Source organism: Procambarus clarkii, chromosome 5, assembly GCF_040958095.1.
Source record: "Procambarus clarkii isolate CNS0578487 chromosome 5, FALCON_Pclarkii_2.0, whole genome shotgun sequence".
NCBI lineage: Eukaryota > Metazoa > Arthropoda > Malacostraca > Decapoda > Cambaridae > Procambarus > Procambarus clarkii.
Genome location: NC_091154.1, coordinates 7,238,770 through 7,257,597, shown reverse-complemented (window position 1 = coordinate 7,257,597; position 18,828 = coordinate 7,238,770). Strand labels below are relative to the sequence as shown.

At 41.6% G+C, this 18,828-nt stretch overlaps 2 protein-coding genes across 2 annotated transcripts; both read left to right on the top strand.

The window, feature by feature from the left end:
* The first annotated feature begins 1,425 nt into the window (after positions 1–1,425).
* Positions 1,426–8,491, top strand: LOC138352344 (protein Star-like). Its single transcript, XM_069304727.1, has 2 exons — positions 1,426–2,006; positions 6,850–8,491. The coding sequence occupies exons 1-2, from the start codon at positions 1,914–1,916 to the stop codon at positions 7,693–7,695; spliced, it is 939 nt and encodes a 312-aa protein (XP_069160828.1). The 5' UTR covers positions 1,426–1,913; the 3' UTR covers positions 7,696–8,491.
* A 6,844-nt stretch (positions 8,492–15,335) lies between these two features.
* Positions 15,336–16,220, top strand: LOC138372144 (protein Star-like). Its single transcript, XM_069337460.1, has one exon. It carries the CDS (start codon positions 15,336–15,338, stop codon positions 16,218–16,220), a length of 885 nt encoding a protein of 294 aa, XP_069193561.1.
* The last annotated feature ends 2,608 nt before the right edge of the window (positions 16,221–18,828 follow it).

Below are 18,828 nucleotides of genomic sequence, written 5' to 3'. Positions count from 1 at the left end.
CTACAAACACTTCTATTCAATATCCATTGCTTCGTGTTCTGTCTTGTGTTGATGAAATTAATACCCTATTAATACTCTTGTTCTGTCTTGTGTTGATGAAATTAATACCCTATTAATACCACATTTTGTTCTGTCTTGTGTTAATGCCACATCACCCCTTCCACCTCACTCAAATGTAGATATAAAATCGGAGATACGTAAGTTCTATTCAGTTGTGTATTTGTGAACTAAAGTCTTTGAAAATGTAATAAGTTTTACGAAACGCGCCCGTGTCGCGTCAGACTAGAAATAAAAATGAATTTTGGAGAATTGATTTTTGATTTACCTCCAACAGTGAAGCGTAATGTACGAAAGATTGAGAAAATTCGTCTTAGAATTATTAATCTTACTTTTTCGGTCATATTTAATAATATATGTCTACAGGAAAGACTGCTACCAAAATATACTAATATATATATATATATATATATATATATATATATATATATATATATATATATATATATATATATATATATATATATATATATATATATATATATATATATATATATATATATATATATATATATATATATATATGTCGTACCTAGTAGCCAGAACGCACTTCTCAGCCTACTATGCAAGGCCCGATTTGCCTAATAAGCCAAGTTTTCCTGAATTAATATATTTTCTCTAAGTTTTTTCTTATGCTATGATAAAGCTACTCATTTCATTATGTATGAGGTCAATTTTTTTTATTGGAATCAAAATTAACGTAGATATATGACCGAACCTAACCAACCCTACCTAACCTAACCTAACCTATCTTTATAGGTTAGGTTAGGTTAGATAGCCGAAAAAGTTAGGTTAGGTTAGGTTAGGTAGGTTAGGTAGTCGAAAAACAATTAATTCATGAAAACTTGGCTTATTAGGCAAATCGGGCCTTGCATAGTAGGCTGAGAAGTGCGTTCTGGCTACTAGGTACGACATATATATATATATATATATATATATATATATATATATATATATATATATATATATATATATATATACATATATGCGAACAAGCCTGAATGGTCCCCAGGACTATATGCGAATGAAAACTCACACCCCAGAAGTGACTCGAACCCATACTCCCAGAAGCAACGCAACTGGTAACTACAGGGCGCCTTAATCCGCTTGACCATCACGGCCGTCAAAAGGAAGTGATAGCCGAGGCTATTTGAGCCACTTCCCCGACGGCAACTCGGATGGTAATCTTGGGCATAGCATTTCACCAAATCACCTCATTCTTTGGGGCACACGTGAGGAACACAAATGCGAACAAGCCTGAATGGTCCCCAGGACTATTCATATACATATATATATATATATCCCAATCTTAACCTACCAGAATATATTATAATTTTGCTTTATTCACTCAAGAACTTGTCTCAGATTTCAGAGAAATAGGACATCATGCAACTTAAACAAGAAAAAGCTGTTGGCAGAAGTTAAATGTTAAAAAACTTGCAAGTCTTCAATCCAAATCAAAGCTGTGTAATAATATGAGAAATTTGCATTAACTTTATAAAACAGATATTGAAAAGAGCACGTGAGCATTGCCTTCTGGAAACATTCACTCTGGTGAATGTAAATCTAATACAGGATACGTGACAAATTAAAATATTAAACGTTCCATTGTGAACAAAAATGTAAAACTCAAATTCTAAGGAGAATTCCATCTTCAGTAAATATTTGTATTGACTGTGGAATGAAATGAACGTTTCATTGTGGAAATAAACGTTAAGGAGTGAAAACTTTGCACCAATACGTGAGAAATCTTGCCATATTAAATAAGTACTTTATTAGGAGGAAATAAAACTGAAGGAAAGTGAGTAAAAGCTCATTATAAACATAATATATACATAACAAGAAGGTGAGTGAAGATGGAGTTCTCGAAGTCGAGGAGCACGACAGTGTTGCTGAAAGTTATGTGTTCGTTGTTGATCGTCATGTTCATCTACGCCTGCTACCATATGGTGAGTATGTTTATGTTCTCATGTTCACTGCTGCCTCATGGTGAGTGTGTTTGTGTTCTCATGTTCACTGCTGCCTCATGGTGAGTATGTTTATGTTCTCATGTTCACTGCTGCCTCATGGTGAGTATGTTTATGTTCTCATGTTCACTGCTGCTTCATGGTGAGTATGTTTATGTTCTCATGTTCACTGCTGCCTCATGGTGAGTGTGTTTGTGTCCTCATGTTCACTGCTGCCTCATGGTGAGTATGTTTGTGTCCTCATGTTCACTGCTGCCTCATGGTGAGTATGTTTATGTTCTCATGTTCACTGCTGCCTCATGGTGAGTGTGTTTGTGTCCTCATGTTCACTGCTGCCTCATGGTGAGTATGTTTATGTCCTCATGTTCACTGCTGCCTCATGGTGAGTGTACTCACCTATTTGCACTTACATATTTGTGCTTGCGGGGGTTGAGCTCTGGCTCTTTGGTCCCACCTCTCAACTGTCAATCAACTGGTGTACAGGTTACTGAGCCTACTGGGCTCTATCATATCTACATTTGAAACTGTGTATGGAGTCAGCCTCCACCACATCACTTCCTAGTGCATTCCATTTACTAACTACTCTGACACTGAAAAAGTTCCTTCTAACGTCTCTGTGGCTCATGTGGGTACTCAGTTTCCACCTGTGTCCCCTTGTTCGCGTCCCACCAGTGTTGAATAATTTATCCTTGTTTACCCGGTCGATTCCTCTGAGGATTTTGTAGGTTGTGATCATGTCTCCCCTTACTCTTCTGTCTTCCAGTGTCGTAAGGTGCATTTCCCGCAGCCTTTCCTCGTAACTCATGCCTCTTAGTTCTGGGACTAGTCTAGTGGCATACCTTTGGACTTTTTCCAGCTTCGTCTTGTGCTTGACAAGGTACGGGCTCCATGCTGGGGCCGCATACTCCAGGATTAGTCTTACATATGTGGTGTACAAGATTCTGAATGATTCCTTACACAGGTTCCTGAACGCTGTTCTGATGTTAGCCAGCCTCGCATATGCCGCAGACGTTATTCTTTTTATGTGGGCTTCAGGAGACAGGTTTGGTGTGATTTCAACTCCTAGATCTTTCTCTCTGTCCGTTTCATTAAGTACTTCATCTCCTATTCTGTATCCTGTGTCTGGCCTCCTGTTTCCACTGCCTAGTTTCATTACTTTGCATTTACTTGGGTTGAACTTAAACAGCCATTTGTTGGACCATTCACTCAGTCTGTCTAGGTTATCTTGTAGCCTCCTACTATCGTCCTCAGTTTCAATCCTCCTCATAATTTTTGCATCATCGGCAAACATTGAGAGAAACGATTCTATACCCTCTGGAGATCATTTACATATATCAGAAACAGAATAGGTCCAAGGACTGACCCCTGCGGGACTCCACTCGTAACGTCTCACCAATCTGAGACCTCACCCCTCACACTGACTCGTTGTCTCCTGTTGCTTAGGTACTCCTGTATCCAACGGAGTACCTTCCCTTTCACTCCAGCCTGCATCTCCAGCTTTTTCACTAGCCTCTTGTGTGGCACTGTATCAAAGGCTTTCTGACAATCCAAAAATATGCAGTCTGCCCACCCTTCTTTTTCTTGCCTTATTTTTGTTGCCTGGTCGTAGAATTCAAGTAACCCTGTGAGGCAGGACCTGCCATCCCTGAATCCATGTTGGTGCTGTGTTACAAACTTCTTTCGCTCCAGGTGCTCACTAGCTTTCTTCGCACAATCTTCTCCATCAGCTTGCATGGTATGCAGGTTAGGGACACTGGCCTGTAATTCAGTGCCTCCTGTCTATCCCCTTTCTTGTATATCGGGACTACGTTAGCTGCTTTCCAAATTTCTGGCAGTTCCCCTGTTGCCAGAAATTTGTTATACACTATGGAGACACAGTTCTTCTGCTCCTTCCTTTAGTATCCAAGGGGAGATTCCATCTGGGCCTATAGCCTTTGTCACATCCAACTCTAATAAACACTTCCTTACTTCCCCGCTGGTAATCTCAAACTCTTCCAGTGGTGCCTGGTTAGTTATTCCCTCTCTTATCTCTGGGATTTCTCCTTGCTCTAAGGTGAAGACCTCTTGGAATTTCTTATTCAGTTCCTCACACATTTTCTTGTCGTTTGTAGTGAATCCTTCTGCCCCTATCCTTAATTTCATAACCTATTCCTTTACTGTTGTTTTTCTCCTGATGTGGCTATGCAGCAATTTAGGCTGAGTCTTTGCCTTGCTTGTGATGTCAATTCGTATTGTCTTTCTGCCTCTCTTCTCATCCTGACATATTCATTCCTGGCATTCTGGTATCTTTCTCTGCTCTCCAGTGTCCTGTTATTCCTATAGTTTCTCCATGCCCTTTTACTTTGCTGCTTAGCTAGCCGACATCTCTGATTAAACTATGGGTTTCTCATCTTCATTTCACTGTTTTCTTTTTGGGCTGGGACAAACTTGTTTGCTGCGTCCTTGCACTTTTGCGTGATGTAATCCATCATATCTTGGGCCGTCTTTTCCCTGAGCTCTGTTTCCCATGCTATATCTGTTAGGAATTTTGTTATCTCCTCATAGTTTCCCTTTCGGTATGCTAACCTTTTGGTTTCGGTATCCCTCCTCGAGTTCAAAAACCCTTCTTCAATCAGGTACTCAAACACCAATACACTGTGGTCGCTCATTCCTACTGGGGCCTCAAAACCGATTTCTCTTATGTCAGAGTCGTTCAGGGTGAAGACCAGGTCGAGTCTCGCTGGTTCGTCATTTCCTCTCATCCTTGTGGGTTCACTGACATGCTGGGTTAAGAAGTTTCTAGTCACCACCTCCAGTTGTTTGGCTCTCCACGTATCCTCGCCTCCATGCGGTTCCTTGTTCTCCCAATCCATCCTTCCGTGATTGAAGTCCCCCATGATGAGCAGGTGGGATCTATTTCTACAGGCAGCAGAGGCTGCCCTCTCAATTATAGTGTTAACTGCCATGTTGTTGTTTTCGTACTCTTGACTGGGTCTTCTGTCATTTGGTGGAGGGTTATATATTACTGCTACTACTATCCTTGGTCCTCCCATTGTCATGGTGCCTGCTATGTAGTCTCTGAAACCCTCACAGCCCGGGATAGCCATCTCCTTAAACCTCCATTCCTTTTTCATGAGTAGGGCCACTCCGCCTCCTCCCCTACCTTCCCTCTCTTTCGTTATTATTGTGTACTCCTGGGGAAACACGGCATTCGTTATGATTCCAGAGAGTTTTGTTTCAGTGAATCCGTTTACATCTGGGTTCACTTCTTGTGCTCTTTCCCTTAGTTCACTTGCCTTGCTTGTGATCCCATCTATGTTCGAGTACATTACCCTGAAACTGACTCTCCTGCTTCTCCTCTGGGGGGGGACCTGTGGGGTCTGGGGTGAGCGGGCGCTGGGAGGATCTGGTACAGGGAAACTGGTGGAGGAGGAAGGGCTTGGGGGGGTGGGGGGGGAGGGGGAGGGAGTGTTAGTATCCTCTTGTTCACTGCTGCCTCATGGTGAGTATGTTTATGTTCTCATGTTCACTGCTGCCTCATGGTGAGTATGTTTATGTTCTCATGTTCACTGCTGCCTCATGGTGAGTATGTTTATGTTCTCATGTTCACTGCTGCCTCATGGTGAGTATGTTTATGTTCTCATGTTCACTGCTGCCTCATGGTGAGTATGTTTATGTTCTCATGTTCACTGCTGCCTCATGGTGAGTGAGTTTGTGTTCTCATGTGGTCCTTATCTTCAAGCAGGAGATAGATCACTTTCGTTCAACTCTCGGCTGATAGCTCAACGTCTATTCATTTTGAATTGCTTGAATCAACTGAAATCAAATCAACTCAATTCCCAGTTAGAGAACACCTTCAGTCATGTCCATTCAAGGACTGTTCTTATGCTGATAATGTTCTTTATGGTATCACTGTGAACCATCTATGCTTCAAAATTCCCATTATATTCTGTTCTTCTGCCATTCTTTATACTGAACATCAGCCTTATTAGTTTCCCATTAAGGGAACCCGTTAAAGGCCTTTGGCGCAAGTCAGGGCTCCTGCGGTACCCGTTAAGGGCTTCCGGTACAAGTCAAGGCCTTTCGGTGCCTGTTAAGGGCTTTGATGCCAGTCAAGGGTTGTATAAAGTCGCACAAACTTTCCCTTATTTAGCATTGCTCAGTCGATCATGATTCTCCATCTCTTAACCTCATCACATTGTATTTGTTGTTGTTTAACCCTTAAAATGCGCAACGTTTTTTTTTAAGTACTTCTTTTAATGTGCACATCTTTAAAAGTAGTAAACAATCAATTGGGTAAAATCAAATCACATTATTGCGTTTGGGGAGAAGTGTGAGGGTTTAGTCGGGTTCTCACTTGTTTGACTACCTCTGAAGGGCCTCGAGATCCCCCGTTGCATCTGTTTACAATCCTCGTGTGTTGTCATATCATCGGTTTTGCTTCATGTATGAATATTTATTTGAATGCATCAGCTTCCTCAGGCTATTTATGTATATTATAAATAGTATAGATGCTAGTTCTGACCATAGTGAACCTCATAATAGTATTGGTCCTGGTATTGACCATAGTGGTGCTCAACAATAGTATTGGTGCTGGTACTGATACCACTTGCGACTTCTTTCTATTCTGAGGCCATATTCCTCTCACCATAACCATCCTATCAGAGAGGTACTCTCTGTTCCCACTTACCACCCTCCTGTTTACCTGTGCTTGATGCACAAGCTTGTAAAGCAGTCTCTTGTGAAAGCTTACCTGTGCATGCAAAAGTGAGTGTTTGTATATGAATATGCTTAAGCACTATAGTGTGTGTGTACCATACCAATAATATATATTTGTAATCAACAGAGTGGCAGCGTAACACTCCGTACGTTATTGGTTCAAGACGAAGTTCGACACAGACTTCGTGGACCGATTTCTCCTTATGACCCTCGAGTCCTGGACATATTGCGTCGCGAGCACCTGGTCCCGCCATCTACCAAGCCCTACAACTTGAAAAATACAAATTTTGGTGACGATCCCTTCATTTTAAACAACATAAAGAAGCTATTTGGCGACCAACGTGGGGGATTCTTCGTGGAATCCGGAGCCTATGATGGCGAAATTGGATCGACCACCCTCCGCCTGGAAAGAGAGTTAGGGTGGGCAGGTCTGCTGATCGAGGCTAACCCCGAAAGTTATCAGATGGTGACAACCAAGCACCGCAAGGCTTGGACATCATTCTCTTGCTTGTCGACAGAGAATCACCCGAAGGAGGAGGTGATCGTCTCTCTACGTGAGAAGAATAATGCCGTCGACCGTCGTGTCTCCTCCTACCTCGTCGGCGTCAAGCTTAACACTACCATCTACGATGGTTATATATCATCTTCGAACAAGACGTATTACGCCGTGCAGTGCTTCCCTCTAGCGTCCTACCTGTTGGCCCTCAAGGTGTCCACAGTGGACTTCCTCTCCCTGGACATACAAGGGGCGGAGAAAAGTGTCCTCAAGAATATTCCCTGGGACAGAATCACCATCCGCGCCATGGTGGTCGAGGAAGTCCACTTCAAGGATTTCAATCACCAGTTTGTCGACGACATGAAGAACAGAGGATTCGTCTTGATTGGCAAAAATGGGTTCGACTATTTTTTTGTGAAGGGAGACGACCCGATCATGAAAAAAGTCCAAGCAATGCCCATACCTCCAAAAAATTAAAACTTCAAAGAGTTTGTAATTAATATGTAGAAGCACAAGTGCCCAACCACTTGAACTGGTCGGTATTGTGTAGGCGTTGCATTTTGCTGGTTAAGATTGTTATTTGCTTAGCTCAACGAACTAAAGGGTTCAGTTCCTGAACCGATTATGTGCCTCTGTAATCCTTTACACCGCCCCCCACGGGATGGATATGGGGTGCATAAAAAAGAAAGAAATGGAATTGGCGTTCGATTCCCACATGGTTAAAGTGGTTGGGCACAATTCCTTTCCTCTATCCTATCCCTGATCAACATACGCATATCTTTTCCAAATGCTACATACTCGTACTGACTTAGCAGCTTCTCCTGAGAACTATATCTCACTTTCCCCCAAATCTTAGTCTGTCTCTTATTCCTGTCAAATACTACATAGTCATCATTGCTTAGCACTTTCTTCCAATAACTAGAGATATACAACCACCCTTGAAATCATAAAATGTATATTCAAACAACACACAATTAAAGAGCTGAGATTCATCAATATTCTAGCAGGATAATCCCATTACAGAAAGTCTTTGATCATCGACATAAAGATGGCACCAAGATTGATAATATAGATTAAGGCACCTAAAGAGAATGGCACCTAATTAACCAGATATTATATATAACATAATAATATTCCTATCTACTAAAGGTGTGAAAATTTATGAAATATTCAACTTAATAAGTGTTAATTTACAATATTTTCTTGTTAGCTGTTCAAACACTGTATTGTATAATTCCTGCAAAAATTAAACTTTTTGATATGTGTCTGACTTTACATTAACTTTACTTGGTCCCATGTATGTGAATCTGGAGTTGCCGCCCAGCCCATCAACCCCATCGAAGTCTAGGATCATTCCACTAAACCACGTCAATTCAGACGCTGGTCTCCATAGCTTCCTAACCCAAGAGCATTAAGGGAGGAGCAGGTTTATAACCTTTATATATATGTTTAGACGGCAGCTTGAGCGGCGTGAGCTACCGCCTTGCACCTTTGTGGAATGCCGAACTCGAGCTGTTTTGGCATAAGTGTCGCATACAATATTACGTATATGTGATTTAAACAGTTTTGGTGTAAGTATTGAATAGGTATTGGGTATAAGTAGTTTATACAGTATTGTGTTTAAGTGTTGTATGCTGTATTGGGTATAACTGTTGTATACAGTATTGGGTATAAGTTTTTGCATACTGTATTATGTATAAGTGTTGAATACAGTACTGTGTATAAGTGTTGTATGCTGTATTGGATATATGTGTTGAATACATTATTATGCATATGTGTTGCATGCTGTATTGTGTATAAGTGGTGTATACAGTATTGTGAATAAGTGTTGCGTTTAGTACTGTGAATAAATGTTGCATGCTGTATTGGGTATAACAGTTGTATACTGATCGGGTATAAGTGTTGAATACAGAACTGCGTATTAGTGCTCTATACAGTATTGGGTATAAGTGTTGAATACAGAACTGCGTATTAGTGCTCTATACAGTATTGGGTATAAGTGTTGACCAAACCAAACACCAGAAGATGAAAAGACGACGACGGTTAGGTTAGGTTAGGTTAGGTTAGGTTAGGTTCGGTCCGACCGTTATCAAGTTGACTGTAAAGAGACGAGGGAGACAAGGGCATCAGTAAGGCAAGAAAGAGGTAATAAGGAGGAAGGTGAAAGTAAGGCAAAAGATATTGGTAATATAAAGAGTATGTAGGGGGGTAATAAAGGGTACGAAGGGAGGTAATAAAGTGTATGACGGGGGTAATAAAGTGTATGACGGGGGTAATCAAGGCTATGAAGAATTGGTAATAAGGGTTTGAAGGGGGGGGGAGGGGTAATAAAAGGAGAAAATGGGAGCGAAAGAGAAAGTAAAAGAAAACGAAACAGAAATAAAGAAAGGGTAGGCTTATGTTAGGTTACGTTTGTTAGAAAGTTTAGAACATTTGAGTATGTACTGGGAAAGGGAAGAGTCAACAGCAACAAAGCCAGGACTCAAGTTCATGTTGGGTACGTAGTGTATTAGAGCCAATTCAACACGACGGCGTCTGTGTAGAGGCAATAAAGATTATTTTAGAAGACCAATCAATAGGGTGAATAGAATCCGCAACATGACAGAAGAGAGCATTGTTTGTGTTTGCAGACTTGACACTTCTTTTGAGTTCTTAAAGTCTGTTATTTAGTGTACGGCCAGTTTCACCAAAGTATCGGAGAGGACAAGACGAACAGGAAATAGAGTAGACACCAGAAGCAGGATGAGCAGTGTGAACTACATTTGTACGGGTAGAGTTAGTTTGCCGAAAGGCGAGTTTTATGTCAAGAGGGCGAAAGGTATTAGTAAGAGTTTTGAGTTCAAATATAATGGGAAGGCAGCGCACAGTGCTACTAGTGTTGGAAGCAGGTTTAGGATGAAAGAAATTTCGTTAAGCTTGAGAGTAGGTACATTTGATAAAAAAAAAGAGTAACCAAGGCGAGAGAATGATTTGTAGATAAAGGCAATTTCAGAATCAAGAAACTGAGGGTCGCTGATGCGTAGAGCGCGGAGGAAGAGAGAGACGAGGACAATTTCTTAACAGAAGGAGGATGGTAGGAAAAGAAGTGAATGTACATGCCACTATGCATGGGTTTACGATAGAGAGAGAAAGAGAACCCAGACACAAAGCTGTGAACATGAACATCAAGAAAAGGAAGGAGGGAATTAGATTCCCACTCAACTTTGAAATGGATAGAAGGAGCCAAATTGTTAAGAGAGGAGAGGAAAGGCTGGAAAAGACTAAGGTCATGAGGCCATAAAGCAAAATTTTTATCAACATAGCGAAGCCAGAGAGAGAGACGAGTATCAATAGAAGGAAGAAGAACAGTTTCGAAGTATTCCATGTAGAAATTAGCAAGAACAGGGGAGAGAGGGGAACCCATAGCGACCCCGAAGGTTTGAGTGTAATATTTACCGTTGAAAGAGAAAGAGTTAGAGTCAACACAGAGTCTAATGAGATCGAGGAAAACGTCAGTGGGAAGTAGGAGAGGAAGGACGCCCTCTGACGCCTTCTGTCTAAGGAAAGAGAGAACGTCATCGAGCGGAACATTAGTAAACAGAAAGTCTACATCAAGACTAAGCATCTTACTTGAGGGTTTCAGGCACAGTCTTTCTATGAAGTCCTGAGAGTTGGGTATAAGTCTAACCTATTGTGTATAAGTGTTGTATTCTATATAGGTGTTGTATTGTGTATAAGTGTTGTATTGTGTATAAGTGTTGTATTGTGTATAAGTGTTGTATTCTATATAGGTGTTGTTTTGTGTATAAGTGTTGTATTGTGTATAAGTGTTGTATTGTGTATAAGTGTTGTATTCTATATAGGTGTTGTTTTGTGTATAAGTGTTGTATTGTGTATAAGTGTTGTATTGTGTATAAGTGTTGAATTGTGTATAAGTGTTGTATTGTGTATAAGTGTTGTATTCTGTATAAGTGTTGTATTGTGTATAAGTGTTGTATTCTGTATTGTGTACAAGTGTTGTATACAGGAATTGGGTAAAAGTGTTGTTTACAGTATTTGGTATAAGTGTTGTATACTGTATTGGGGAATAAGTGTTGTATACAATATTGGGTATCAGTGTTGTATTCAGAATTACATATAAGTGTTGTATACAGTATTTAATATAAGTTTTGAGTACAGTATTAGGTATAAGTGTTGAATAGAGTATTGTATATAAGTGTAGTATACACTATTGGGTATAAGTGTTGTATACTGTATATTTGGTATACTTGTTTCTTACAAGAGTTCAGCAACAAATATTTTTAATCAGATGAAAAATGAAGTCGTTGAGATAATTGAGACGCTACGTTTAGTCCCTGGGATGTTCCCTGGGCCAGGGTCCATCCTGTGTGGTCCCTGGGATGTTTCCTGGGCCAGGGTCCATCCTGTGTGGTCCCTGGGATGTTTCCTGGGCCAGGGTCCATCCTGTGTGGTCCCTGGGATGTTTCCTGGGCCAGGGTCCATCCTGTGTGGTCCCTGGGATGTTTCCTGGGCCATGGTCCATCCTGTGTGGTCCCTGGGATGTTTTCTGGGTCATGGTCCATCCTCTGTGGTCCCTGGGATGTTTCCTGGGCCATGGTCCATCCTTTGTGGTCCTTGGGATGTTTCCTAGGCCATGGTCCATCCTGTGTGGTCCCTGGGATGTTCCCTGGGCCAGGGTCCATCCTGTGTGGTCCCTGGGATGTTCTCTGAACCATGGTCCACCCTGTGTGGTCCCTGGGATGTTTTCTGGGCCATGGTCCATCCTGTGTGGTCCCTGGGATGTTTCCTGGGCCATGGTCCATCCTGTGTGGTCCCTGGGATATTCCCTGGGCCATGGTCCACCCTCTGTATTCCCTGGGATGTTCCCTAGGCCAGGATCTACCCTGTGTGGTTCATGGGATGTTTCCTGGGCCAGGGTCCATCCTGTGTGGTCCCTGGGATGTTTCCTGGGCCATGGTCCATCCTCTGTGGTCCCTGGGATGTTTCCTGGGCCATGGTCCATCCTCTGTGGTCCCTGGGATGTTTCCTAGGCCATGGTCCACCCTGTGTGGTCCCTGGGATGTTCCCTGGGCCATCCTGTATGGTCCCTGGGATGTTCCCTGAGCCAGGGTCCACCCTCTGTGGTCCCTGGGATGTTCCCTGGGCCAGGGGTCCATCCTGTGTGGTCCCTGGGATGTTCCCTGGCCATGGTTCATCCTGTGTGGTCCCTGGGATGTTCCCTGAGCCAGGGGTCCATCCTGTGTGGTCCCTGGGATGTTCCCTGGGCCAGGGGTCCATCCTGTGTGGTCCCTGGGATGTTCCCTGAGCCATGGTTCATCCTGTGTGGTCCCTGGGATGTTCCCTGGGCCAGGATCTACCATGTGTGGTTGTTTATAACAATAATAATATTTCAGGTGTGAAGTTTCCAAGCTCGCAAACAGTTCATAACTGTAAACGAAGCCGCCATGATTGTTGAAAGATGTACAGGTTTCGCAAGACAGTATAAATGCTTGACGAACCCCCATCATGTATACCCGGTGGCTTAATGGGTGAAAGACACCCATTAAAGACGGGACCAAGGAACTAAAGTTCAACACCCCCAGCTGCTAGAACAACTAGACGAATAGAACAGAAACTACAAGTGGACAAGGAAGAGGTTCGCGCGCCCATTGAGGCGACTATCACCCTGCACTTTCTCCCTTCTCCAAGACGACCGCCGGGTTAACGTCTCTTCTTCGTATACAAATTAAATATGCTATAATTTTATTACCACTTAATGATGCGCCGTTTTCTATGCTGAATCACGAGTGTGTATAGATATGTGTATTTATGTAAACTTTTAATGTGAATAAAGTATCATTTGTTAGCCAAGAGGAAATTGTTGGGAATATTATGGCCTGGTTTTGCCAGCGTCATCAGTTCTTGCCTGGCGGTCAAGAGGAGAAGTTGTGTGTGTTTCTCTCTCTGTCTACCTGACTGTCTCTGTGGGGTATTAAGCATAAAATATATAAGAAGAAGAGAGATTTCGAGAAGATGATAAAATCGACCATTCTGCTAATGAGTTTTGGAATGATGGTCATATATATCACCTTCGCTCTTTACCATAAGGTGAGTCTGGCGTTGAGACACAGCTCTTGGTCCCCCTCCTGTTTGATTGGGGTCTTGGCCACTATTATTGTTTTGTATCATTAGAATCCTTACCCGGCGGTGCCCGGGATAGTTTGTCTCTTTCCCCTCTCCGCCCCCCCCCCCTACTCACTTTTCTTTCCGTCTTTAGTCCCCCCTCTCTCTACATCTCCCATCTTCTCTCTCACCTTCCTCATCTTCCCATTCTCTCAGAAAATGTATTATTAAGTACTGAATCAACTCTATGGGTCCCAGGACATTTATTATTTCAGACCACTGAAAATCTTAATGGAAAATACCAAATCTTTCACACACTTGATGCCATGAAAAATCGCGATGGGTTTCTGTGAATGATAATATGTTCTAAAGTATTTAACTTAAGCGAACTCCAACCAGCCTATGTTCATCCATACCCCAGACCATTACCTCTGCAAAGCTGGGCTAGGCTAGCCCCTGGTGTCTGGCCTCCAACCTTAAACAGACAGACATTCTCTAACATATATATAACTAGTGGGAGGGGAGGGGAGTTTTCCCTGATGTGTCAGGGTCTCTCCCTCACTTCCCCTCTAACACTTCCCATCCCTCGCTCCCAATTTCTCTCATCTCTCATCTCCCCCTCTCTTCACTATTTCTCCACCTCTCTCCTTCCCTCTCTCCATTCATCACCACCTCTGGCCCCTTCTCCTTCCCTTTCTTGAAGCAGCCCAGTGTATATTGTGGAGTGCATTTATGTTGTTCCATATTGTTGCTTTTGCTGTGTAGTGTGAAGGTAAGTTTCTTGGTGTCCGATGGTGTTATGTCCATGATTGACGAGAGGAAAGTAGGATAGTCCATTCACCTGGGCTCTAGGAGACTCGAACCGTGGACCTCACGTGTGTGAGGCCGAAGCTCTATTGGCCGAGCTATTGAGTTCTCTTAATAAGGAAATTTGTTCAGTGAATGGAATGTTTATTTCAACTGAAGTGTTTATGCCATTTTAATAAGGTAGGATAGTGATTGGTTGTTATGTCAGTAATTATACCAGAGGCAAGGGGGGGGGGGCTGTTATTATAGTCCATATGTAGTCCAAGACTGTAGCAGATGTTTGAGTAATTCGTGTGGACTTAGTGATTGTGGGGATTAGCATACAGGAGTTCATGCTGGTAAGGAAGTAGTCGACTTTGTGATCTATATTGTTGACAAAGTTCAGTGTTGAAGTTGAATGGTCACCACTTACAATTGGTTCATTTTTGTTGCGTTTGTTCATTATGATTAGATTGCTTAGAGTGTTTGAGAATGCAGTCATACTGGTGTTGGGAATTATATAAACAGGCCCCCCCCCCCTTGCATCTGGTATAATTACTGACTTAACAACCAATTACTATCTCACCTTAAAATGGACTTACGAACTTAAGTTATAGAGGAAATAAGTGATTTGGTCAAGATTTTAGAAAAGGAACATTCCACAGTAGTGGTCTCTATCACTAATGACACTGGTGCAAGTGTATTTATCTTCATCATAGATAGCTGTACTGTCACCTTTCTTGTCGGACCTGCAGACAAAAAAAAATGGGGTGGCGGTATAACTGCTTAAATTGTATAGCTAGATATGGTCTTTATATAGCCATGTTTTTGTTTAAATAATGAAAGATAGTTTAGTACCGAGTAGTTCTAGACAAGAAACTTTTTATTGAGCAAGATGACATTTTGGTTGAATAATGATAGGCTGTTGTTATTTTGGAACGTTTTGTATTGTTTGTAATGTAGTAACTACAGTAATGATGATCAATGTGCTGGATATTGTAGGTATTAAGTATATCACCAGTTGGATACTTTCACTAGCAGAGTTGAGTTGGAGACGATGATCTACCTAAGACCACTCAACAAAACACAGTTATCATCAACATCAACAACGCCATTAACACAGTTATCATCATCATCATCACTATCATTAACGCCATTAACACAGTTATCATCATCATCATCACTATCATTAACGCCATTAACACAGTTATCATCAACAGAGTGTCAAGATGGACCTCCGGCCGCCTGGGGACCAAGACCAAGTTCTGGCCAGGCTTCGTGGCCCGCTGGCCGCTGACGACCCTCGAGTCCTGGACATATTAGGTCGCCATTACCTGACTCCGCCATCCACCAGACCCTACAACTTATCCACCGATCCCCTCTACAAGTTCGCCATTTCCAACGACGACAACACGTTCCTTACAATCAATATAGAAAAGTTATTTGGCGACCAACATGGCGGGTTCTTTGTGGAAGCTGGAGCCTATGATGGTGAAAGGGTATCAAACACCCTCCGCCTTGAAAAGGAGTTGGGTTGGACAGGTCTGCTGATCGAGCCCAACCATGAGAGCTACAGTAAGCTGACGACGAAGCATCGAAAGGCGTGGACCTCCAACACCTGCTTGTCGACAGAGAACCACCCGAAGGAGCAGGTGTTGGTCTCCCTCGTCAAAAGATTAAACAGTGAGTTGTCACTGCAGGAAAGGATGGCCGCTCACCGTCGCATTGGTTCCTATCTCCTCGGCGTCAAACTCAACAACACCGCCTACGACCGTTTTATTGACACGTCAGACAAGTCTTATTCTGTGGTGCAGTGCTTCCCTCTGGCGTCCTACCTGTTGGCCCTCAAGGTGTCCACAGTGGACTTTCTCTCCCTGGACATCCAAGGGGCGGAGAAAAGTGTCCTCAAGAATTTTCCCTGGGACAGAATCACCATCCGCGCCATGGTGGTCGAGGAAGTCCACTTCAAAGACTTCAATCACCAGTTTGTCGACGACATGAAGAACAGAGGATTCGTCTTGGTCGCCAAAGAAGGTATTGACTATATATTTGTGAAGACTAATGACCCTCTCATGAAGAAAGTCAAACCTTTACCAACACAACACAAACATTAACAAGAAATAAATATTTAAACAATAATGCAAATATAAATAAATTAATCCAGTATCTCGTAACTGAAAGATAATATATATATATATATATATATATATATATATATATATATATATATATATATATATATATATATATATATATATTTACAAATAAATAAATAATTACTTAAATCCAAATATGAACAGATCTTGAATATCCTAAAGTTAGTTCCGCAAAAAGGTTTGATTTTAGACTTAGAGCCTATCAACCATTAGTTGATTATGTTAACCACTAGACGACACGTCACGTCATATGATACCTGAGGGCCAATATCACTCTAGTGGCCCCGACGAGGGCAGGAAGCCGGCGGCTTGTCGAATGTCCCCTCCCCCCATTTGCCCTGATGATTTTTCAAGCTGGATTTTAAAGTTCATCAGAGTTTTGGCATTTACAGCTTCGGCGGGTATGCAGTCTCACGGGTTCATAATCCTTTGGGTGACAAAGTACCTCCTGTTTCAGTCCCACCACTAATGACTTACGTCATTAAATATTTGTCACTTGAACAAATGACAGTGAAAACATAAAAATTGTCTTCTACAAAAGAAGGCCAATAAGTAGCACAATTTAACATCTATCTAGCAATTACTATCTATTAAAGAGATGAACCTTGTTCAGAAACATTTTTATAGACAAAGTCTGCTTGACAATTAATATATTTTAATTTGCCATCAAATGCTTACGTTTCCCACATATGTATTAATTTTTTATTAATTTATATATTTACAAGAAGGTTCATTGTGCTGAGAAAGTACATTCAGCGGAGTTTGTGTAACATTCTTGCACAGCCACTATCACACACAGCGTCTCGGGCAGGTCCTTCAGCTAAACAATAACAGTAACAAAAAGGTACCGACTGATAGAATAAATTATATTGTTAAAGTTGAATGTCTTACTAAATTGGGTGATTTGGGTAATTCAATGTAGAAGACTAAATTAAATGAAGGATGAAACTACAGGAAACAAGGATGAAATTAAGTGCTTTTTGGTGTTACTTTTGTATAAGGCATTCGTTGGCCAATGTTTTAATTCATAACGGAGTAAGTTCCATAGACTGGGCTCTTTTATTTGCATGGAGTGATTGCACGGATTTAGTCTGACAGGGAACATTGAAGAGAGATTTATTTCTGGTGTGGAGTTCATGGGTTCTATTACATCTATCAATTAAACATTTCAGATCAGGATTAGCAATCAGGAACAAGGTTTTGTACATGGAAATAGCACATGAGAATGTATGGAGTGAGTGTATGTTCAGCATGCTATGAGATTTACACAGAGACGCTGTGTGTTGTCTGAAGACAGAGTTTTTTTTTTTTTTTTGAGATATATACAAGAGTTGTTACATTCTTGTACAGCCACTAGTACGCGTAGCGTTTCGGGCAGGTCCCTGGAATACGATCCCCGCCGCGAAGAATCGTTTTTTCATCCAAGTACACATCTTAAAGTTCTAATAGCAATTTGTTTTATCTGGGTGATGATGGGCTTGAGGCAATTTGTAGTGGTAGAACCCCATGTACAGATACCGTATGTAAGATAGGGATATATTAGCGCGTAGTATAATGAGACGAGAACAAAGTTTGGAACATAATATCTGATTTTAGAAAGTAGTCCGATGGTTTTGGAGACTTTTTTTGGCTGTGTTGCATGTGGGTGCTGAAGTTCAGTTTTTTGTCTATGTATAGACCAAGGAACTTAACATCATTTTTATTGTTGATGTTAACATTGTTTATCTGAAGGTGGATTTGGTTTGATGATTTACTACCAAATAACATGTAGTAGGTCTTAAGAGCATAAGAATAAAGGTAACTGCTGAAGGCCTTTTTGCCCATACGAGGCAGCTCCTATTTATACCCACCTAATCCCACTCATACACATGTCCATCCCACGTTTGAAATAATCGAGGGACCCCACCTCCACCACGTTACGCTGTAATTGGTTCCACAAATTACCACGTAACTTGGTGGAGGTGGAGTCCTTCGATTGTTTCAAACGTCGGTTGGACATGTATATGAGTGGGATTCTGTGGTCTCTTCTATGTTCAGTGTGAGTTTGTTGGTTGACATCCGTGAATGGACTTTTCTTTAATTCGTTATTTACAATAATTATTTAGTGTGTAGGGGGAGTTTGGGTCAGAACAGATGAAGGTGGTATCGTCAGCAAAAAGTATAGGTTTAAGAATGTTAAGAGACATTTGGCAAGTCATTGAAATATACAAGAAATATGAGAGGTCCTAAGATGCTGCCCTGTAGCACTCCTACTGTTAATGGTAAAGTGGGGGGGGGGGGGGTTATGTTATTGATGGCTACTTATTGGTGTCTGTCACAGAGATAGGAACGAATATAGTTCAGAGGAAGGCCTTGGATACAATAGTGGTGAAGTTTAAATAAGAGATAGATATGGTTTACAGTATCAAAAACCATTTTCAGGTCCATGAAGAGGCCAATTGAGAACTCAATTTTAATCAAGGGTTGTGTAGATTATATTAAACAAACTAATAATGGCATCACTGGTATTCTTTTGGGAACGGAAGCCAAACTGGCAGGGACTTAATATGTTGAATTCTACAAAGTA

Excerpts from the sequence above, each read along its gene's own strand:
- LOC138372144 (XM_069337460.1), top strand. The coding sequence starts at position 15,336 with ATGGACCTCCGGCCGCCTGGGGACCAAGACCAAGTTCTGGCCAGGCTT.
- LOC138352344 (XM_069304727.1), top strand. The coding sequence starts at position 1,914 with ATGGAGTTCTCGAAGTCGAGGAGCACGACAGTGTTGCTGAAAGTTATG. Across the intron at positions 2,007-6,849 it reads TCTACGCCTGCTACCATATG|AGTGGCAGCGTAACACTCCG; the intron begins GTGAGTATGTTT and ends TGTAATCAACAG.